Source organism: Arachis ipaensis, chromosome B6, assembly GCF_059453495.1.
Source record: "Arachis ipaensis isolate K30076 ecotype BB chromosome B6, ASM5945349v1, whole genome shotgun sequence".
Taxonomy (NCBI): Eukaryota; Viridiplantae; Streptophyta; class Magnoliopsida; order Fabales; family Fabaceae; genus Arachis; species Arachis ipaensis.
Window position 1 is genome coordinate 23,191,513 of NC_142441.1, and position 24,972 is coordinate 23,216,484.

Sequence of the window (24,972 nt, forward strand, 5' to 3'; positions counted from 1 at the left end):
TTTATATATACTTAAAAATGTCCTTTAAAAATCTAGAATACATTTTTAACTGTCTAAATTAGCTATAATTTTACAATCTTCACATTTTACAATCTTCACATTTTAATATTTTATAATATGTAATCAATTAATTATTCATTAAATTAATCTTTATCACGATTTATTTATACTAAACTTTCAAAACTTCTTTCTACTAATTATAAATACTCAACTACGAAAAATAAAATAATATAAAAATGAAGACAACAAAAAGAAAATAGCTTGACTAAAAAATTGGAGGAGCTTATTGAAGAGGAGGAAAGCTTTGGAGAACGGGATCAAATGGAGAATTAAAAATGGACATTGGATCAAAAATCAACAAGCAGTATCTACTCAGATGTTAATTCCTACTGATTCGCAACTAATTTGGATTAATAAATTTCTAAACAAAAACAAGCAATCGAACTAGCAACTCATAACAGAACAATTCAATACAGACATTGCACATAATATTTTAAAAATTGAAATTGTGAAAGGTGACGATTGGTTACCTAGCTAAGGGAGAAACGAGTTGCTATAATTACAAGAAAAAACAATGTTTGTAATAAAAAAAATTGCTACAAAAAATCTAAATTTTGAAAGAAAAGGTATTTGTAACAAAAAAAAAAAAAAAAAACAGTTACAATATATCTTGTTACAAAAATTTTTTATAACAAAAAAAACTATTACAATACAAAGTAATATTTTGTAACAATTTCTTTTAATACAAAAATCAAAATTTATTACAAAAGCGGTAACAATTTTTGATCCTTTAAAATGATTTTCATAACAATTTAAATTTTTGTATCATAATATTTTGTTACAAAATACTACTTACTTTTGTAACCTTTTTTTATTCTTTTAATTACAAAAATAGAAAGTTCATTTTAAAACATTTAATTAAATAATTGATATATCAATTAATTTTCTAAATACACTAACTTAACATTTATATAAATATAATCATATAGATAATTAAAATATCTTATATGTCATTAAGATTCTTTTAGAATAAAACAGTTCTACAAATTCAACTAAACACAACTTTTTTTTAACATAAAATTATATCATATCAGATTTATAATTTTTGACCCATCTAGCATATTTCCCTCAATATAAAATCTGGCATGTTGGCATCAATTTTGTACCCCTACAAATATGAACAATAAAAACCAAAATTATTCGAGAATCACTAAAATCTAGCTTTCTTAAACTCTAATTGCTCCTGCTTTTCGTCACTAGCCTTAACAACACCATCAACAAAATTATTCCAGAATCATTAAAATCAACCATCCACAGTTATTCCAGTTTCATAAAAATTATAGAAACAAAAAACTTAACAAAAGCATCAATAACATTATTCTGCCCGAGTTCATAAAACCAAACTAGATCCATTTTAGAATCAGTTTTGTGGTTTATAAAACCAAATTGATACCAGATTAAAAAAGGAAACTTGTTTTAAACCGGTTTGAAAAAATAAAAACCAATTTTAATATTTAAAACCGGTTTTATATACAAACCAGTTTTGAATCCGGTTTTTTTGTAAATCCAGTTTTAAAACCAGATTTTTAACCTCAAAACCAGGATTTTTTAGCCAAAAATCCAGTTTTAAAACCAGTTTTTAGAAATCTAATTTTCAAATAAGATTTTTTAACCTCAAAGCTCAAAACCAGATTTTTTAACCTCAAAACCAGATTTTTTTTAACCAAAAAACCAGTTTTAAAATCAGTTTTTAGAAATCCAATTTTCAAATCATATTTTTTTAAAAGTAAAATTAATACTGAAGTCCTCTGCTGCTTCAATATTACAGTTATGAGTCATCTTGCTCTGCATATAAAGCAAGGTATATAACTCCAAATTTGATGTCAAACATATTAAAATTAACACAAACTAATCCAAACTTATCCAACAAGCTAAATTGGGTAGCAATCAATTTATGTGACAAAGTTCTGCCCAATTAAAATGCTCTGTTATGTAAATTGGGTAATCGCATAATGAAATTGTCTAAAGTTAAAAGAAAAATTAATCAACACTAAAATGAAAATAGACACCAAACAGGCCTCAGATTCCACAATTTACTCTCATTCAATCATTTGATACAATAAAATTTTACAAGCAAAGACAACGTGTAATTCAATTATTGGCAAGCACACTTAACAAAGAAGTAAAACCATGAAATTTCTTGTGCTATAGGAATCAGAGTCATTAAATAGTTGGCGTCAAATAAACGCTCCAAATCCAAAGATCATAAGGAGCAAGGATCATGGGAATCAATGGAGGGTCTATATTTACAAATAAGGTTCTTGGAGATAGCAGCAAGGTTTACTTTGATAACTTTTCAAAATTATTAGGAACTATATTTACAAATAATAATAATAGCAGACTCATCATTCAAATGCAATAAAATTAGATCATGTGTATAGAAGATCATATACTATAAGTCTATAACTACAGCAAAGTAAATAAATTAGATGATCATTTAAAAAATAATACCAATCTAGAACACTTAGTAACATAGCATTATTGCAACATAAATATCTCCAGAGTTACTTGTTTCAGGAACTATATATGTTACCAGTTTATCATTTCTGACTAATTTCACAAAGCTAAACAATTAAGCATTATTGAACCATTCATAAGGATTCTTGATTCATAAACTAATATCAGATGCAAACTCATCTGCACCTTTAGAACGGTAGAACCCATAAAGGAAATGCAAAGAACAGAGGACGGCGGAACAGAGAACAGAGAAGAACCTTGAGGAAAGGCGAGGGTACCCAGAGAACAGAGAAGAACAGAGCTGGTCACGATGAGGAAAGGCGGACGGCAGAACAAAAGACGGCGGAACAGAGTGGCGGTGCGACGACGATCCAAAGAGGCGAAAGCTACGACCAGAGACGCGACGCGCTTGTGGTGGCGGCGGAAGATACGAAACTGCAGTGCCAGCTACCTGCTCCAGTGCCAGCTGCGGTGGAGACAATAAGCGCCGGCTGCGGCGGAGACAATAAGCGCCGGCTGCGGCGGAGACAATAAGCGCCGGCTGCTGAGTTTAGATGATGAGAAGAGTCAGAGAAGACCAAGAGGGAAGAGTCAAAGAGGTTCTGTGACTTACTGACTTCAGATTAGGGTTTTTCCAATTTCGGATCCTAATTCGGATCTGGATCCAGATTTAGATTGGTTAAATGGTTTAGATTTAAAAACCAAGAATTTAGATCCTCTAAATTTTAGATTTTCACTTTAGAGAATAAAGTGAAAAAGTGAGATCTCTCACTATTGAATGTTTTCTCTTTCATGTTTTCTCTTGATCCCACCTATGAAATAAATGGTGATAAATCATACTTTATCCTCTACAGTAAAATTCAAAATTTAGAGGATCCAAATTCACAAAAAAAAACTATAAAATGATGCAATTTCCAATTTGGTTTGGATTTTTTTTTTCTTTAAAACTGGGTTTCTTTAAATGGTTTGGTTTGAATTGGGTTTAAAATCCATAATTTGGATTTTTTGCACAGCCTCAAAATAAATAGAACTTGAAAGGAATTATTTTGATTCAACCATCAATTTTTTCAATTGTCTCGTCCTCCATACTAAGATATATTATAAAGCCAATAAGTTGATTCGATATTTCACTATCAACCTCTTGGTCTAAAAAAAAAAATAGTCTTTCTCTATATAAAGTCGGTTGATTAGGATAAGATTTTGTCCTTTAAGAGCCGTACACTTACTATCATCTTCGAAAGGTCCCTGTCAAAGCATCGTCTGTCTTGTAAACGGATCTCATTAATCGTGCCAGATGATCTCAAAATTACATCAAGTAAACCAGCCATCATACTGTCACTGTTGATCTCAACCTGTAGAGGCAACAAGCAACTTAATCAAACAAATCGGATGAGAAACTTCGTGTGGTAATAGAAGTAGATGCTTTGTTATTATATATTTACGTAAAATCCTAGGTTAGATATTCAAACCGGAATGCTCAGGATCAATTCACTCAAATCCATTGGTTGTACTCATCCATCCTTATTATGAAGGAACTTGAACTTGGGGAACCACCTCCACCATAGGCCTTGAAGTTCAAAGAGTAGAAAATTCATTAATGCATATCAAAGCATTACACAATGTTGCAAGAAAAGAAATGTAGAACAAAGTAGGGCATACCCTTGCAACTTCAGAGGTATCAGTGACCCTATCCATGCTACGCAAGCACATTTTGAGATTATTCCGTTGCATGAATATCACAGCTCCTATGGGTCTATATTGGTGATACATTATACATAAAATTGATCAGATTAAACAATCCAATAAATCTTTGGTACAGTTAAAAATCACTGGCAAGCATTCATGTCTACGAGAATCTGTTAAAATCTGAAAGTATTCCTGCTGTTGGCTGACCTCAGGGAATAGCATTCTTCTAACAAGATAATAATAATAAGAAAAAAAAATTAAACATAAACTCAACACAACTTTCTTCTAATTAAATTTCCTCACCTCAAACCAGCAGCAGCACTTTTCAAACTAAGGAGTCTTCCAATTTCATCACTTAAGTTTGAGTTCCCATCTGCCCGAACACCCTAAAACAACAAGAATTTCATCACAAAATCACAGGTAGCAAGATTTTTTTTTTTTCTATTTTTTTTTTTTATGGCAAGCATTAAAATAAACTGCAGTGAGGATTAAAATAGCATTAAAATATACTGCCACTTTTGAATCTCTCTAGTAGTTACGAGAACATAGGAAGGAGAACCGACAAATTAAAGATGAACCACAATGGAAAAGAAGGAATTATGTACTAAAGTATACCAGGCACTCTCCATAAAATCCTCTTCCCAACCGAACCCTAAACACCTTTTGCAGCAGTTTACTTGCAGCATTCTGGCGAGATGAAACATGTGAATTTCCTTTAGCGATTAAACCTTCAGCACTTAACTCCAGCAACTGCAATGTACATATCTCAAAAGACACAATATTCAGCAAACACAAGAAAGGTGGATATATTTACAACAATTTGCATCAGAACTGTAAAGAAAGATGGTTCTAAGGCCTGGAGTTTTAAGTACTAGTGCATCACTATGTAAGAGAAATAAACAAAGATAACATAGCACACACCAAATTAGTGCAATGTATCCTTATAACCACCTGAAGCTGTTTTGCTACAATTTCTATTGAAATAGATTTTGAACTTACACTCTTTGACTTAGTTCAAATAAATTAGACTCTTGAGAAGCAAGAAATGCTATGGATTCATATCCATTTGTCTTTAATCCACTTTTTCATATGAATCTAGGTAAATTCCTAAACTTTTATTTAGCAGAAATAAGAATAAACACAGCAGGAACTTAAACTATGATCAGCAATACCTGCTTATACATGTTCGGATTGGAAATGCAGTTAAGCTTTTCCCGCCATTCATTCAGTCCAATGTTAAAGGCCTTAATGTTAGGCAAGGTATATCGGCGAAGATCTCCATCCTCAATATAGCTAAGAATCATCTCCACACGCTCCCTGTCTTTCGAGTCCACTAAACTTGGAACCACACCCTTAATGGAATTCAATCATCCGTATATTTCAGGTTCTCAACCACTGGTATGTTAAATGTTTCAGAAATAAAGTATGTTAAATAATATAAATCCCTACTTACATCAGAATTCATGTCCGCACTTTTTCTTGAAAAGTATTCATAAACAGCACTGGAGCTACTCTTCTCATGGTTAACATGAATCATAATGTTCTCAGCAAGATCGTCGGCAGAGGGAATATTACGAAGCACCGATTTCCGGTGATCAAACCCAATAATCCTAGATAGACAAAGCTGAGTAAATTAATATGCACATGAAAAATGAAACGATGCATAGCACATTAGCACTAGCATGGAAACAGAAAATAGGATGGGTTAAAAAACCAACCAATTGGTAATAAAATAAAAGAACTTCAATGTTAACCTACTTGCATGTTGATTGCTTGGTAAGTTTGAAAATAAATTCTTTTGGTGGAATAAAATCAAGCAGGTAGCAGGTCTCAAGGCCTTCAATGCACAAATCTTCAACCCTATCATACAATATCCAATGCAAGTTATGAGGGAACCAACATTCAAAACAATAACTTTGCAACATTCCAGAAGTTTCAAACACGAAATCAGGTAAGCACTTAATTGTTAGAACTTCCCTAAGACCTCAAAAAGCTCCACCAGAAAAGGAAACAGAGCACCTCCATCAACAAAAGAAAGGAAATTTAGAGAACAGAAGAAGACAGAGAACCTGAGAGAGAGAAATGGAACCGAAGAGAAGGGCAAAATGAGGGCAGGGAGGTTGTGGCGAATGTGGAAGAGGTGAGCAAAGAGGGCGGAGAATGCTCCAGAGAAGGTAGGGTAGTTGTAGACAACCAAGTTGGGAACTTTGTCTTCTGAAGCTTTGGCTATGGCTTCCAACGCCGCATCAGAACGCAAGTTCCTTCTCCTGCTCCCAAACCATGCACACAGAGGGAGGCTCTTCAGTTTTCGAAGCAGAGACACTGATGCAGCCATTTTCTGTTTTTCAACAACGATGTTGTTATTCCACTTTAATGTTTTTCCTCACAAATTTTCTTTTCTCTTTCTCCAGTATGCATACTCATAGGTCATATCTGCACATTCATATTCTTGTGTTGGGTGCATAGTTGTCAGATTCACTGAACCTATTATCTAATCACACTATCACATAACCTATTAGCTAAGTGCAACAAAATAAATAGTTCAATGATCCCTTAGTCACAACACTAGCATCAAAAGAGAGCCAACCACAACAAAATTGAGCCAATCCCATGGGATAAACCAATGCTCAGTAACTCAAAAATTGCTTTCAAGTGCCATTCTATACAAATACAATTAGCATCAATCTAACTATTCTAAACCTACATTAAAACAGCAACAATCAAGTATTAAAAATTAATATAGAATAACTAAAAAATAAAAAAATAGAAAGCTCGCCTCTACACTGCAGAAGCAGAACCAAAGTCACGGGCTCACGGCAGAGAAGGTGGAGGCAGAGAAGGCAATCCACGGCGGAGCCAAGACGGCCGGGACGATACGGACGGAGGCGAGGGGCGCGGAGGAAGCGCAGGCGAGCAGAGGCTGGCGGCGCACAGACGAGGCAGATGAGCCGGCGAGAGGCCCGTAGACGAGTTGGTGACCGTGCCGTGGCGCTGAGGGAGGCACAGAGGTGAGAGACCCTGAGGCTGATAGCCGTTGTGTGTGGTGTGTTCTGTGAGAGGGAGAGAGTCAGCGAGGCCGGGCATGGCCGGATGGGAGGGGGCGCCGTTCAATTAGAAGTTTTTTGTTTTTTGTTTTTCTTTTTAAATAATAGGTTTAATTACTGGTCTCTATTCGCAAAATTTTTAATTAAGTTTCTATACTTTTTTTTTTTAATTGAGCCATTGCACCAAAATTTTTTTTGAAAAAATTATTATAAAGAATCGTTAGGAATATTTAATTATTAAAAAAGATCTTTAATACCAAAATTAATAAAAAAGACCAAATCTTTTTATAATATTTAAGAAGACGAACCAAATCTTTTTATAACAAGGAGATAAATCTTTTTATAAAAAGCCTTCTTGTCATGAAGGGTGCCTTTGAAGCTTAGCCCATATTGTTGAAGAAGCAAATCCACCTTCCACTCCTCCATGATTTCATAGTCCCCTTTGGTGTAGCGTGGATAGTAAAGAGGCTTTTGAAACTCTGAACAAGTAGTAGGATACTCTTATTGGGTCAATCCTTCTTCAGCAATTTTGTCAATAGGGTAGTACCCAAAACATGTCAAGCTGCTCCAATTTTTATTTCAGGTGAATCTTGCACATATTAAACATGCACAACAATAGCGTATACATGAAACAATTTTGGACAAAATTAATAAAAAAATATTAAGATATTTGAATATTCATTCATATTCTTGCTAATAATTGAATGGTAAACATTTATTATTTGATTTTTTTTATTAATTATTTATTTTTTTTATTTTTTTTTTGTTTTTGTGATCTTTAGCAAATGAGAAAAAAAGATAAAAGATCATAAAAGTAAGAAATAAATAAATAATAAAAATTACTAAAATTTAAAAAAAAATAAAAATTGTTAATATACAAATTATAAAAAATAAATAAATAAATAGTTAAGAATTAATATTTTAATAATTAAATCTTCCTCACGATCTTTTAGAATAATTTTTTTTTAAATTAATTAACTAATTAATCTCAAGTGAATATTCATACATATTTATATAGCGTTGAGAATCAAACAGCATATTTTAAAGATTATAAAAAATAATTAAGGATATATTTATCTCCTTATAAAAAGATTTGATTCTTCTTTTTAAATATTATAAAAAGATTTGGTCCTTCTTACTAATTTTGGTATTAAAGGTCCTTTTTAATAATTAAATCTTTTTAACGGTCCTTTAGAATAATTTTTTCATTTCTTTTAATTGGGTCCCTACACTTTTTTTTTTCTTTTTATTTAGGTCTCTATACCAATTCTTTTTTTTTTAGTTGGGTCCCTATAAAATTAAGCCAATTACTACTAAAAATGACTTAATTGAAAAAAAAATTAGTGCAGGGACTCAATTAAAAAGAAAAAAAGTATAGAGACCTAATTGAAAATTTCACGAAACTATAGGGACCAACAGAGTAATTAAACCTAAATAATATCAAACACTCGTCCAATTTCGAGTACATACCATTTTCGGTTCCTATCCATTTTAAAATTAGACTATCCGTCCCTTAATTTTTTAAAAATATCAAATCGGTCTCTATTCATCTATTTCGTCAGACAAATAAACCTTTCTTTAGGTGTTTCTGTTCAGAGTCGTTGAAAAAAGTTAAAGTGTAATGTTTAGGATATGACATGGCCTAAACACATCCTACGTAGAATGCTGCCTATTCGTTGGGACCATTAAATCCCTACACAGTCAGCAAAACAATGTCATTTTCTTTAGAAGCCATTTTGTGTTTTGATGTAAAATTCCACTCTCTCCCTTGTCCACATTTCAGAAACTATACATTACCCTCATTTGGAACATAAAATTATGAAGTAACTCTAAGAAAGTGAAACGTTTCCTCCAAAGCAAGCTGACGGAGACTTCTAGTGAGGAGGTGGTAGCGGTGTTGCAGACGGAGCAACTGATGGCGCTGCTAAGGTTAATGTCGTTATCTGCGTACTTTGGCAGCTTTCTTAGTTGGTGTTGTTAAAAATTTTTATGTTAAATGTGGTTTTTTTAATGAAACTGTCGTTTAGTGATCATCCATTGGTAGTCTAAAAATTATTTTGTTAATGATTGAAAGCTGATTAAATTAGTTAACTAAGTTTTATTTATTGCACATTATTGTTGTAATAAATGTCATGAGAAGTTGTCTCTATTTTTTACTATGGGAGTTAGTTCAAAAGGGACGAAGATGGTGTATTATACTACTATGATGGAAGTTTAAGACATTATCTCTATTAGACATAAATTATGTTAATTTCAAGGATTTGGAAAAAATTTTCAAGGGTCTAGGATATACAAGCTACAAAGAGATGTATTAGTATGATGGTAGTGCCCCTAATTTAGAGTCTGGGTTACATGTTCTTAAGGGAGATAAGGAGATTAATGAGATGTGCAATAAAAAGATGGAGAATGTGGAGTCAGATTTGCTGGTTATCTGTTTTGAGCACAATGTTAGTCAATCAAAAGTTCTTTCAGATATTGTTAAAGTTGATTCTTCTTCTGATGATGATGATAATAGATATGAGACCACTGAAGATGAGCCTTACAAACCCCCCACCTGGATTCGAATCTGATAGCAATAGTAGTGGTAAAGAAGTTAATGTAAAGAAAAAGAGTGTGAGAAAGAAGGAAGCAATGGATTCTGAACAAAAGTGTACTAAGATGAAGACTTGTGTTAGACAAAAAATACCTAAGAAGAAGATGAATGTGTCATCTGGTGGAGTGATGATAAAGACATGTCTCCTAGAACTAAAAAAAAGAAGTCAAAAAGGTATGTTGGAAGAGCTAGAAACACATTCTGTCTCAATAAGAAGGAGGCAGTGGACCAAACAATGGACTTAGTGGACAAGGAGGTAATGGGTCAGGTGAGGTGGATCCAACAACAGAGGCAAGGGATAGCCCAATTCAGATCCAGTGGGTGAAGAAGTGGACTCAGACCTGGACAAGCCCTATTAATATGAATCTGAAGCATTTAACTCTCCAATTTCCATTTTAGATGATGAGCATCACCCAAGATATCCTGACTTCAATGAGGAGACTGAATATGGTGAGATTGAGTTTCAGACAGAACAACAATTTACTACTATGACAATGTTTAAGCAAGTACTGAAAGACTACTTTATCTTTGAGGGTAAAGAATTGATGTATTTAAAGAATGAGCCAAAGAGGATTAAAGCAAAGTGTGCTGTGTCCATGGCTTGTATTCTACTCCTATAATAGTCAGAGTCTGTGTTTTCAAATCAACACATTTATTAGAGAGCACAACTGTGACGAAATTTGAACAGTAATATGGCTGACAGAACTTGGGTAACAAACAAATTGGTGAAGAGGCTGCTAACTCAACCACTAATAACTCCAAAGAAGACCCTGGACCACATGAAGCAGGACTATAATATCCATATACACTACAAGATGATTACTAGAGGTATGAAGGCTGCTAGAGAGAAAACAATTGGAAATTAGCAAGAACAATATGAAAAACTTTATGACTACCTGCATAAAATTCACAAAAGCAATCCAGGGTCTACTGGAATGATTGATGTAACTCCTCAACTAGAAGGTCGACCACTTTTTAATAGGTTGTACATATCCTTGGATGCTTGCAAAAAGGGCCTCAAGGTTTGCTGTCACCCTCTAATTAGATTGGATGGATGCTTCTTAAAGGGGTACTTTAGTGGTAATCTTTTGTTGGCTATAGGACAGAATGCCAATAATTATTTTTTTGTAATAGCATTTGCTGTAGTTGAAGCTGAGAACACTGATTTGTGAAAATTGTTTCTTTCAATCTTACAAGATGATCTTGGTCCAGTGGCTAACAATGAGTGGAACTTCATGTTGGATCAACAAAAGGTAACTTGCATTCGGTTTTTGCCTTTTTTATATGTCATTTATAATTTTATTTTAATTTTGTTTTGATTTTATTCGATATTCAGTTGCAGCTGAATTATTTTTTTCAAATGGTAACTTGAAATTTGGTTTACCTATTTTTTCAGAGTTTGGCTAAAACTTTGTATGAAGTAATGCTAGAAGCTCATCATAGGAACTGTGTCCTACACATATGAAAAAACTTCGTCAAGCACTTCAAAGACAAGCAAATAAAGGGATTAGTTTGGAAGGCTACCAAGAGCACAACAATGAGAGAATTCAAGGATTCAATGAAACTTGTGAAGAAGGTGAATAAGGATGCTTGGGAGTATCTAAGCAAATTTGATCCTGGTATATGGAGCAAGGCTTACTTTAGTCATGGTCCTAATGTAGATAATATAACCAACAACATCTGCGAAGTTTGGAATGCCAAGATCGTGGAGTACAGGGCCAAACCAATTTTAAAAATTAACAGGTTTAATCCTACACTTTATTGCTAATTCTATCTTATAATGTTGTACTGTAGATGATGCAATTGTTGATAATATTTTTTGTGACAGGGTTGCCATGCAAACATATAGTAGCTGCTATATCAAGACTAAGGAAACAAAATCTGAAGCCAGAGGATTTTACACACAAGTGGCTTACAATGGATGCCATAAGGACTACTTATGGGGATTCAATTAAGCCAGTAAACTCTGAAGAGTTTTGGAAGAAAAGCTGCATCCAGAAGCACCAATAATTAAGAGACCCCTAGAAGACCAACCAAAAAAAGGACTGTCGATGTGGTGGCTGAATCTTAAATGCTACCACAAGATTATAAGGTAAAAAAGTCCTTTCAAATTACATGCAGTAAATGTGGATAGAAGGGACACTACCACAAGACTTGCAAAGGAGCACTTGTAAATCCAAATTGGCAACCAAAGAGAAAGGCAAAGCAATAATAAAATAAAAAGAAATCATCACAAGCACCTACAGATTAACCTCCAGAATAGGTTAAAGGATATTATTTGTTATGTTATATTCTAGTTATTGTTATATGCATGAAAGAAGCTGAGATATTTTCTATTTGCACAGGATGCAGAAGGAGTTCAACCAAATAATACACAGAATGTTGTTTCCATACCACTGGACCCAGTGGTATCCCACTGTCTTACATTTTGTAGTTAGTGATTCTTTCTAGTTACATTGATATGGATTAACAACTTACTTCTCTTGTGTACTTAACAGGCTAAAGCAAAAAAACAAAAAAAAAATTCTAAAGAGATCAACCCCTATTTCAGTCCAAGAAGAGGCAAGAGTTGAGATCCAATTCTCATAGTCTGTCCCACCACTTACAGAGATAATTTTATTTGTCAGATTCTTTTATACATTTCAAAATATTTTAGCCCATTAGCATAGACCTTGAATTTTATTGTTTTAATTTGCTTTAGGGAGTGGGTGTCAACATTGGACCTTCAGTGTCTACTAACCTAACTACATTCAATCAGGGAGCAAATTTCAGACCCAAGCAAACAATAACTAGGCCACCAACCCCTACAATTCAGCACCCTTTGCAGCAAGCCAGAATCCCAACCACAACACCACCAAGTCAGCAGCAACAAACAACTGATGGAGCAACTAGTTCAGGGATTGCCACAACTCCGTTCAAGTTTGTTCCCACACCAAGCCTAAATGCACCCCCTGGATTCAAGTAAATATATAGTTTTATGGCACCAAGACTTCATAAATGACATACTCATTTCCATAGTTATGGAGTTTATGAATATTTTGATGTATTCTTTTTTGGTTGTTAAGTAAGTTAGAATATGTAATAGACTTTTGTCTAATGTTATGGAATATGATAGGCTATTGGATAATGATGTTTTGTTGTTTTGTGAATTCAGACATATGATGTTGTTTCTGACTGATACATCAGCAAACTAAAGCAGGCCTTTGTGCTTAACAGTATGAATATAAATATTATGCTTTTTGATTATATATTATTGTCTAGAATTATCATGGTTTCACAATTAGGATTCTTGCAAAAAAAATTCACATTCCATTATATAAAACCTGCAATTACAGAACATATTAATTCATGTATTAACATTGTCCATACATCACTTATTGCAACACAATATATTCTAGAATACTACATACACAACTGCTGTTAATGCAATTAAAATTGCCAATATAACCAATACACTGGACTGATTTTGCCATTTCTTTGATTTTCCTTCAATTCCAAGCTCAATCTTATATGCTCCAATCTATTCTCCAACATCATCATTCTTCCTTTAATATCATTGTCATCTTCATGCCCAAAATATTTAAAAATCAGTTCATCCAGCTAAACGAAATAGTTGCAGTGAGGTCTCCGTCTGCAACTATCATTATTGTGAATACAACTTGTTAAAGCACACAAGAAGTTGAATATATCAATCGAAGATGGAAGCACACTTACATTATAATAGGAACAACCAAGGAAGATCCTGTCTAGGTTCTTCGATGTCCCAGATTCTTGTATGATTGCATAAGTTTCACGCTTCATTTAGGGTGCTGGAACTTGGCTTTCTTCCCCTCACTTGCATTACTACTCGAACCCACCATAGTCTTCCTCTAGCCACAATGTGTATGAGAGGTTGAAGATTGTTCTGGATTGCTCATGGTTGCTGCTAGTGTTAGGGTTTAGAAAAAAGAGAGAATGGGATTTCACATCAAAATGCAAAATGACTTCTAAGCAAAATGACATCATTTTGCTGATTGTGTAGGGGTTTAATGGTCTCACCGAATGAGCAGCATTTCACGTAGGATGTATCCTGGTGTTTTACTCAAATTTTGTTTATGTTTAAAAGAAAACGTGGGTATTTCAATGTCGCAATTGTAACATCAAATAAAATTAAAAGGAATAAAAGTAACAAATAAACATATAAATGCAAGGTGCTAGTGGCAAAGTAAATTGCAGAAATTGAAACAAACTGGAAATTGAAAAGAAGATGAAGGAAGAAACATGAACGTAAAAGAGAAGAAGACGTAAAAGTAGAAGAATTTTATTAATAAAAACTGGGAAAAAGCAAAGTACAAGTGTTTGAGTTCAGAGGAATTACTTAAGATTCCCAATTTTACTCTTTGATGCCAAGGGCTGAGAGCGTTTTGGGTTTCTAAATGTTTTCCAAGAAGAACTGAACTGCTTACAATGTGTTCCTAAAGCTTTATTTATAGACTAACCTAATGTCAGCTAACAGTTACCATTTGTACACCTGTTGCGGGAAATTTAGATTGGCCTGTAACCGTTCTCGCACCTCTTGTGAATTTCAAAAATCAAATAAATAACCGACTGTTAAATGATCTAATTTAATTTAAAATAGATATAAATATTATATATGGAGACATCACCATGTAACTAACTATTTTTTTTTATAATTTTCTTATAAAAATTATATTTTGTCTAACATAATGCCCCCAAAATTTTTCCCTTAAAATCATACAGTGATTGAAAGTGAAAAGAATTTTGCTTTTTATAATAATAAAAGGAGTATATACAAATGTATATTTATTTATTTATATATATGTCTCTTTTTTACATATTATTATATATTCTTTTATATTGTTTTATTATATATATATATATATATTTAAATGTACATATATAAATAATAACAATACGTGTTGATAAGAACGATATTTTGAAACGTTACTTAGAAAGCACACAAGAGTACTCGTACTCTTTCTCTTTTCTTTGTTATTTTATTTATTTTTATTTTGGCTAAACAAAAAATAAAATAGCTCAGTACTCTTATTTTTTTGTAATACTTGTGAGAGAGAGAATACGTTAGTGTTTGAACGCCAAAAGGCTTCTTCTTCAACTTTGTGCCTCCCATTCTCCCAAATTTCATCTACTACAATGGGCTTTCTATTCACAAATATTTGACTATACCTAACTCTTCTAATATTCCAAGTAAGATTTCACTGCTAGCTCCATCCTTATCTTACTCTTTTCCATTGTTGATTCAGAGGAACCCTAATCCCAAAAATGGCATGCAAAATATCCCTTGTATTATTCATGACTATGAGTACTAGAATCTTACTCTGAAGAGCATTCTCCTTTTTTCTTTTACATTCTTTAACTCAAATTATGATTTGACTGTTGAACCCTATTCTTCAATTCTGCTATGTTCCTGTCTTTTTTCTATTTTCAAGTATGAAAGAAGAGGTAGGAAAAAAACACACACACACACACACACATATATATATATATATATATATTTCTGTCCATTTTGCTCCCAAAAATAGGATAGAAGGGATAGTTCATTTTCTTGGCACAAACATGTCGAAATTTTATCCCTTTTTATTTTTTATTTCTTTTATTTATTTGTTTATTTTGGTAATATATTATTATATCTATAAATATAACTTGATGTTCCCTAATTGAAAATTGTGTGCTGCCCCAGAACCTGTTCACGATGTGTTGAAGATCAAGGTCTTAAATTTCTTAAATTTGCTTTCCACTGATTCAACTGTCTTCTAATTTTCGAGGTCTTGTTGAAGGAGATGCTTTACCAGACTTCTTTGTGTATATATTTACCAGCTTCTTTCTAATAATAAGTGGTCCTTTCACTAATATGATCTATTTTAATTTAACTAGATTTTTTTAAATGTAAGTAGGAACAATTGTTATCTTGTGGCCATATTAATTAGGAATAATTTAGCTTTTGCATCATTTTTTTCATTGAATTTTTTAACGAAGAATACAATTATAGGATCCCTGAAAATGCTCTGAAGCAACCCTACACAAATACAATAAAAAACAAAGGGATTTGCTTAGATTATATACACATTCTTCTTACTTTTAACAATGATCAATCTAGTAGATAATGAATTTTTTTATGTTTCATTTATGGATTTTTTTTTATTCATAAATGTTGGCAAGCAGTATTAAGTCCTATTTTATGTTAAGTCCTTGCTTACTGCTTAAACCAAATTAAACCCAAATAAGTTCAATTTCATTTTTTTTCTACCTTTACAGCTTGCTTGTTGGTCACACCCAATACTTAAATTTTTTTCAATCTGCATTGTTATGGCAACCTCAAGCCACCATCTGTCAACAAGTCCTCCTTTTTCATCTAAAGTGGCCATTTGTGATAAGCCTGTTGTAAAAAATGGCAAAGATTTTACTCCTGAAGCAGAGGCCTCAAAATCAAAGATATGGGAATCTCAGGTGCTACTCCCTTTAATCATTGACGGTGTAGATTCAGCTTTCGTTGGCCCTATTGTCTCTCTCAAAGTAGCGAACAAGATAAAAAATATTTTTTCTGGTCACCTTCAAAGAAAATCTGTTGCTTTTCAAGACTCTATTCCTATTGGATACTTTGACTCTAATAACAGGCTATTCAGAAATCTCCCAAAGACTAACATTGAAGGTTACCATGCTTAGTTAGGTAGGGTTGAAACTGAGAAGATGACCTTGTGAAAAGAGATTGGGATATATGACCTAATTCAGCTTAGTAAAAACTCTTACATTGTTAATTCAGGACTAATGGGGGGTGTGCATTGTATTTCTGGGATGAGACTTCTCATACTTTTCACACCCCATGCGGTATGATTACTCCTACTCTTCTAGATGTAGCTGCAATAACTGGCCTACCTCCCTTGGGAGAGAAAATTTTAACTACTACCCGGTCAACCACAAGAATTAAGTATACCATTGATATCTCTTCCACCGCCTACCAGAGCTTCATTCTTAATAACAAAGGTCAAGATGGAGAACTTGTTTCTGATAATGAGCATATAGCCTTCCTTCTCTATTGGTTGAGCGGCGTTGTTTTCTATTCCCGGAGTATTCAAGTTGAAGTCACTTATCTCCCATTGGCCATTATGTTAGCTGAAGATAAGAGGCTATGTTTAGCCAAATTATTCCTGACTCGACTATATCTCTCTCTAGATTAGATCACAGCCCTTATGAGGGAGAAGAAAAGAATCACTAATGTTGACGGTCCCGTTTGATTTTTTCAATTGTGGCTGTCCGCTATTTTTGAATCTGAGCTACAACCACGTTTGACCCAAAAAGGTCCTACAGATTCTGTGATTGGTGGATACCATCTGCTCAACTTAGTCTTTCCTGACAAGTTAATGGCCTCACATGATAAGATGAAACACTTCTTCCGTGTTTTCTATCACTTGCCAGAGAAAGACCACAACATCAATCTGACTCCCTTTGCTAATTGTCAAACTGGTCCGGAATGGTTGACACGATCTCTTACCCCATCTAGGGTTACACAAAAGGAAAGCATCACTATTTGGTCACAGTTCTTGACTCCCCAATTATTTTTTGCTGGATTTCCGGGTGAAGATGACCTAAGAACAGCGGTCTATATGCCAAACGCCATTTCTAGATAATTTGGGTTAGCTCAGGCCATTCCATCTCCTTACCATCTTCAAGAGCCACAATCTTTGCATGTCAAAGCTACCTCACTAGAAGATCTGTTGCACATTCAGAAAGATAATGCTTCGCGGAGAAATAAATTTCACCTATTTCCTTTTAAACCTTGTCTGTTGACCACATATTCATTCTTTTCTTGGTGGAAAACCTATTACTCTTCCATTAAAGTTGCTTTCAGTACCTGTTGTCAAAGGATGACCACTGTTCTTGTAATGCAACAAGTGAGAAGAGCACCAATCATAAAAAAGGTAATTACAACTAAATCATTTGCTCATTGTGATTTCAAAAATTATGCTCCTCTATGTGTTATTTTCTTCATGCATAATGCCTTCTAAGAATATCACAATGGCACCTGTTTTAATTATTTTATTATTATTTTGTTACAAAGAAAATAACTACCCAACTTGCTGCCAATCCTCCTTTGAGAAAGTCTTCTGGTAGGCTTGTAGAAAAAAAGAAATTCAATTTTAATTACTCAAGCTGTCGGGTAAAAAGAAGTCTTGAACCAATTGAAGTGTCAACATCTTCAAATAGTGATGATAGGGATGACACATCAAATACATCCAATGACAATCTTGATGGACCGGTAATCTCTCAGCAGAATGAAGGGAAAAACGAGAACACCTCGTCTAGTGATAAATCAGTGAGTCTGTTCTCTTCGGAAGATGATGTCGATGCTCTTAGCCCTAGTGGTCAACTTGCTTCTCATGTATTTTTATATATTTTCACATCCTTCATTTTAAAATAACATTATCTTGAAGAACTTACATGATGATGATATCTCTCATGCTGATTTTTTTAATCTCGTTAATTACCTTTGTCCTCATTTCACTTCTTACTTTAGGTCACTGTGGCTCCTACCATTTCTTTGATTGTGCCTAGCACTGAAAATCTGATGGGTGCCACATCTAACAAGCCTACACCTAAAGCCAATGCCAATAAGGTATAACATGTCATTTAGCCTGATTATTAGTATATCTTTCTTGTATCTCCTTTTTTTTTTATGTTAACACTTTCTTTTGTATTTTTGTTTAGCTTCAAAATTCTGAAATCCCTCCAAGTGAGCGGTCAGAAAAACAAATACCAATCACTTCCATTCACGCTCAGACCCCTAATGTGGTGAATGATTTATTGGCTGATTTAGAAAGTCTGAATGAAGCATATGAATGTAGCATGGATACATAGAAGGCCATAGTTGAATCTTGCTCTACCATTCAAAGTCACCTTCTAACAGAGCAGCTCCATACTACACCTCCCACAACCAAGATTGTCGACAATTCTATCCTGCTTCCATTGGCCTAATAACTCAGTGTCAATCTATCCAAACCTATTTTGACACTTGCTACCGATCCGCACTTTAAGGCTCAGGTTTCTGATACTCTTCAAACTTTTTCAATTACACCACATCCTGAGACTATTGATCCTTTGTTGGCTCACTTGCAGAAGGTTTATAAGGACCTTTATGTCAAATTTTTGGATTCTCAAGCAGCTATCTCATCATATCAACAATCAACTGAAGCTCTTTCTAAGTTGAAACAAGACACCTCCTCTTTTGAGACTGCTAAAACTACCCTGGCTGCCCATATTGCAAAAGCTAAAGATCAGGCTCATAAGTTATCTGAGGATATTCGAGACTTGGAACAACAATTGACTGTCAAGAGAGAAGTAAAAAATAGGCTGGATGCTGCTTTGATAAAGAATGAGGCTCAATTTGGCAAAGCAAGAAGCATGCTTGACAGTAGCAATGCGGCCTTACAGTCACTTGAAGAGAAGATGCTCTCTTCACAGGAAGTTGCCAAAGAAGTAGGAACCTCCAAACTGCTCTCCAAACTGAAGTTACTCGCTTGAAGGAGATCTTTTAAAACTTAGTCTTGCATTTCTTATGTGAACCTTTGTGATTTTAATATGTCCCTGCAATCTTCACTTTTTTTAACTTTTAGAGTTTCGTTTATTACTTGCTTTTGTATGCACTCTATCCTTATTTTGGAGATTGGACACTTGCTATTTTTTGGGAAGTTATTACATTACTTCACACTAAACCAATTATTAATATCACAGTGACCTCTTTTGTATTTCATTTGGGATGACCTCCATATCTGTCCATGTTAGGTTGCACTGGTGCATGCCATCTTGTGTGCATTCGCCTCAAGTGCTGTCAAATAAAATCAAATGTGCATTTATTGACATGCCTCTAGCTTCATACAGGTTTATTCACTAAACTTTTAGTTCTATATGTTGGCATGTACTATATTGCACTCACAAAATAATAAATTATTTTCTGTATTGACTCTTATTTTAAATTGATGCTTTGGACACATATTTGTCTCATAATCTTAATGCTTTACACCGTCAATGGAACTTGCAATTCAAAGAAATCACAAGGACATTTTAGCTTTTACAAACTGAATTGCAAATATTAGTTAGCTCTTTATTTTTTCATTTGACACTTCAACTGGATATTTTCGTGTCCTTAAACATGTGAAATGTTTATCTCATGTATGCCTGACCTATATACTTTTAAATATTTGTCATTTATTGAAGGAATTCTTCTTCCTGATCCGACTTTAATAATCTTATAGGCATTTCCAGAATAAATCTTGTCAACTACATAAGGTCCTTCCCAAGTTGGAGACCACTTACCATAAGTTTTTGACTCTTTTTCTATAGAAAAAATTGTTTTCCACACTAAGTCTCCAACTGCAAATGTCTTTGCTTTAACACGACGGTTGTATGATTTTGACATAATCTCTTTTTGTCGAATCACCCGCTCTAAAGCTCTCAACCTTTCATCATCTAGTTCATTGAGCTCATCATGCAAAGAATTTAATAATCTACTACTGGTATCTCATCTTGTCTAGCCACCCTTATACTTTGCAGATTAATATCAATTGGCAACACCGCATCATGACTGTAAACTAACTTATACGGGGTGGTTCCAGTAGAACCTCTTGGAGAATTTCGGTAAGCCCAAAGAACTTGACTGAGAGTTTGGTGCCAATTTCTTGGTTGTCTTCCAATGTATTTTTTAATTAATGCAATCAAAATTTTATTTGCTGCCTCCACTTGTCCATTAGCTTGGGCATAATACAGTGTAGAAGAAAGCATTTTTATATCCCTAGACTTGACATATTCCATGACCTTTTTCCCAATAAACATGGTTCCTTAATCAGTGGTTGATGCATGAGCATCTTATCTATCTTTTCCTTGTGAATTTGCACATTAATTGCTAAGTTTAATCAAAATTTAAATATCTTTTGGCCACTATGGATGTTACTTTGAGTTGTGCACAATTCTATTTATTTCAGTTAGCATTCGGAGGAATTTGACGGAATTTTGTAGCAGAAAAGGAAGAAAGCAAATGATGCTGTCAATCCTGACCTCCTTTCACTCAAACAAGAATAACTTGAGCTACAGAGGTCCAATTGACGTGATTCCAGCGACATTGGAAAACTAACTTCCAGGGATTTCCAACGATATATAATAGTGCACATTTCTTCTCCAGCAACCTCTGCATCTTCCACATTGAACTTGGTTCCTGCTAAGTTCAGCGTGGATTTGAGAACTCCCAGGGAAGCACATGCTGCCTTCTCCACGCTGAACTTGGGAAAAGCCAAGTTCAGCGTGGATTCAAAGGAACACACTAAAGACCACTCTGCCTTCTCCATGTTGAACTTGGGAAAAGTCAAGTTCAGCGTGGAGCTTAATGAATCCAATGGTCCCCACGCTCCTCAAGCCCTGCACAGATCAATCAAATTAATTTTGATTTAACTTTTATTTTATTTACAATTAAGAAAAGATATTATTTTAGTTTTAGAAAATATAGTTTACATTAATTAGGATTAGATATAAAAGGGAAAAGAATCAGCCCTTTGGGCTCTCTTCTCTTGAACCTCATTCCGCAATTTACAGTTTACCAGAATCCTAGTTTTCTCTCTGAACCATGAGCAACTAAACCTCCACTGTTAAGGTTAGGAGCTCTGTCTATTGTATGGATTGATACTATTATTTTCTATTTTAATTCATGTATTGATTTATAATTCAAGAATTGTTCTCGTTCTTTATTTTATGAATTTGGGTGGAACGGAAGTATGACCCTTGTTCTAATTAAGTTCTTATATAACTTGAAAAAGCTCTTTACTTGAACAACAGCTTGAAAATAATTTCTCCTAAATTTCTAATTATCTGGACTTAACGAGATACGTGACATATAATCCTCTTATATTTGGGTAATTAGGATTTTTGTGGCATATAAACTAGAATTGAACTTCACCCTCTAATTGAAATTAAGTGACTAAGGAATTGGCGGTTGATGAATTTTAGAGGAGACTAAAAAGGTCTAAGGAATTAGGGTTTAGTCACATATAGTTTGCCATGAATTAAATCTTGCATGATTAAAATAGTTAGTAAGAAAAGTCAATCCAGAAAATAGATATCTCTGAAGCCTTAACTGTTTTCTCCATATATTATTCACAACGTGTTTACTGCTTGCTTTATTAATTTTCTGAATGTACTGTTTAATGCAATTGAGACCCAAACGCTCCTTTCTGTTTGTCTAACTAAGTAAATCACATAACCATTGTTGCTTGATCCATCAATTCTCGTGGGATCGACCCTCACTCACCAGAGGTATTACTTGGTATGACCCGGTGCACTTGCCAGTTAGTTTGTGGTTATAAATTCCGCACCTGTGGTAATAGACTGAGAAATTTCAAACCTATGCACAATATGCTCCTCAATAAAATTAATTATTTCATTGTGAGTCACCTCCCTTAAAGGGATAGACTCTACCCATTTAGAAAAATAATCAACACCAACCAAAATGAACTTATGACCTTTAGAAGAATGTGGGTGAATCTGTCCGATCAGATCTAAAGCACAACCTCTAAACGGCCATGGCTTAATTATAACATGCAATTCTGACGCTGGAATATGTTAAAGGCTTCCATGTTTTTGGCATTCTTCATAGGACCTAGCATAATTTATACAATCTCTTTGATTAGTTGGCCAATACAATCTTATTCTATTTATCACCCATTTCATTTTTTTTCCTGACTGATGGGCACCACAGATTCCCTCGTGCACTTCAGCAAGAGCCAAATACGCTTCTTTTTCTCCCAAACATGTCAAGAGGTTTCCATCAACAGATTTCTTAAACAAGATATTATTTATTAGAACATAACTTTGAGCCCTATATTTAAGTTTTCTATCGACACTAAGACTTAGATTTTTTAAATATTCCACGATTGGTATTCTCCAATCTTCTGGGTCTAGTTTTTCTAATGACAACACTTCTCTTTCTCTCAAAGGCATAAATATGTCCTTTATCCTTACCAATTTTTCTAGTGTTGAGGACTTGATCTTATATCTTGAAGCAATATGAGCTAATTTATTCGCTTCTTGATTTAACTCCCTTGGAACGTGCCTTACAATGACATTGTCAAACTCGCTTAACAACTTTGTGGCCACATTGAAATACTTTCTTAAATTTTCACTAACACACCTATACTCAAGTGATACTTGACGGACTACAAGCTGTGAATCTCCAAAAATTTCCACATTTTTAACTCTTTTTTCTAATAATAATTCCAGTCCCATTATTAACACTTCATACTCTTCCTCATTGTTGGAACATGAATAATTCAATTCAAAGAGGAATTTACTTGGCTCGCCACTTGGAGAAATAATTAAAATTCCTATACCAACACCACCTTTATGGCATGAACCGTCAAAATATAATTTTCAAGGTACCAAACTAACGAAACCCAATAAACTCTCATCAATGTCAACACAAGGATGGTCAACCAGGAAATCAGCTAGAACCTGACCCTTAACGGCTCTTCCAGGAACAAAATGTAAAGAAAATTCCATTAAGGCTATCATCCATTTTCCTAGTCTACCATACAATATTGGAGAAGACAACATATATTTAAGAACATCAAACTTAGAAATTACATAAACATTCCTAAGAATCAAATAGTACTTAAGTTTTAAACAAGAAAAATATAAAGTTAAACAAAGTTTCTCAATTGGAGAATAACGACTCTCCACATCATTTAGCACATGACTTAGGTAATAAATCACTCTTTCGTTGCCATTCTCATCATCTTCTTGAGCTAGCATTCCACCAATTGTTACTTCAGAAGCTGACACATAAAGTTTTAGAGGTGTTCCATGCCTTGGAGGTGTCATAATAGGAGGATTAGTCAAATACTGATTGATGTTGTCAAAAGCTTCTTGGTGCTCTTTTTTCCATTGGAACTGTTCCTCTTTTTTCAACTTGATCAGAGGCGCAAAAACCTTGGTTTTTTCTGACAGATTGGAAATGAACCTTCTGAGGTAATTGACCTTCCCTAAAAATGCTTGCAGTTGCCTTTTGTTAGCTGGAGGAGGAGTCTCTAAGATAGCCTTTGCCTTATTTTTGTCAATTTCAATCCATTTTTTCTACACCAAAAAACTAAGAAAATTCTCTGCACTCACACCAAAAGCACATTTTAAGGGATTCATTTTCAATTTATGCTTTCTCATTCTTTCAAATGCCTTTTTTAAATTTTCTAGATGCTCTTTTTTAGCATTTGATTTGACAACTACATCGTCAACATAAATTTCCATAAAATTTCCAATAAAGTCATGAAAAATTTTATTCATCGCCCTTTGATAAGTTGCACCAGCATTTTTGAGTCCAAATGGTATCACAACCCATCAAAAGTTCCTAAAGCACCTGGACACCTAAATGCAGTTTTTGACACATCTTCCTCAGCTATGTATATTTGATTATAACCTGAATATACATCCATAAAACTTAACATTTCATGACCAGCAGTAGAATCTATCAACATATCAGCTATAGGCATTGGATATTCATCTTTTGGTGTTGCAGAATTTAAATCTCTAAAATCAATGTAAACCCTTAATTTTCCATTCTTTTTCATGACAGGAACAATATTAGAAATCCAGTTGACATACCTTGCTGTTCTTATAAACTTAGCCTTAAGAAGTCTTTCAATCTTTTCTTTAATCTTCTACACGACTTCAGGAGCAAATCTCCTTGGTGGCTGCTTGACAGGTTTGACATTGGCTTTCAATGGCAATTGATGTTCTACTAATTCACGATTCAAGCCTGGCATCTCTGCATAATCCCATGCAAAATAGTCACAATAATCCTTCAAAATCTCCACCATTTCTTTTTCAAAATCATCAGGCAGCATCTTGCTCACATATGTTGGTCTAGGATAATCACCGTTACCAATATCTACTTCCTCCAAAGGATCCTGCACCTTAACATTTTTTGCAGTGTCAGTTATTTTTTTCAAAACCTAAAGGACCATCATCATATATACAATCATAAGGTACACTGTCAATGCACCCTTCTCTGTCTGCCATATAGGCTGACAGCCGAGCCAGTTGGCTCGTCAAACTCATCATCTAAGTTTCTCCTGAGGCCAT

General features: G+C 34.1%; 2 protein-coding genes across 10 annotated transcripts; both read right to left on the reverse strand.

The window, feature by feature from the left end:
* Nucleotides 1–2,477: 2,477 nt before the first annotated feature.
* Nucleotides 2,478–7,346, reverse strand: LOC107646660 (uncharacterized). Of its 9 annotated transcripts, none has more exons than XM_088491344.1 (11): nt 6,980–7,318; nt 6,273–6,541; nt 5,962–6,063; nt 5,657–5,813; nt 5,376–5,555; nt 4,819–4,953; nt 4,507–4,589; nt 4,177–4,270; nt 3,987–4,084; nt 3,744–3,869; nt 2,478–3,061 (listed from the first exon to the last, which is right to left on the reverse strand). In XM_088491344.1, the coding sequence occupies exons 2-9, from the start codon at nt 6,536–6,538 to the stop codon at nt 4,010–4,012; spliced, it is 1,092 nt and encodes a 363-aa protein (XP_088347470.1). In that variant the 5' UTR covers nt 6,539–6,541; nt 6,980–7,318; the 3' UTR covers nt 2,478–3,061; nt 3,744–3,869; nt 3,987–4,009. The 9 variants fall into 9 exon arrangements, with proteins under 9 accessions (XP_088347470.1, XP_088347477.1, XP_088347476.1 ...); XM_088491351.1 differs by having other exon boundaries at nt 2,478–3,058; nt 3,960–4,084; XM_088491350.1 differs by having other exon boundaries at nt 3,960–4,084.
* A 15,115-nt stretch (nt 7,347–22,461) lies between these two features.
* On the reverse strand, nt 22,462–23,124 carry LOC148554877 (uncharacterized). The gene has a single exon (XM_088490532.1). It carries the CDS (start codon nt 23,122–23,124, stop codon nt 22,462–22,464), a length of 663 nt encoding a protein of 220 aa, XP_088346658.1.
* Nucleotides 23,125–24,972: the final 1,848 nt, after the last annotated feature.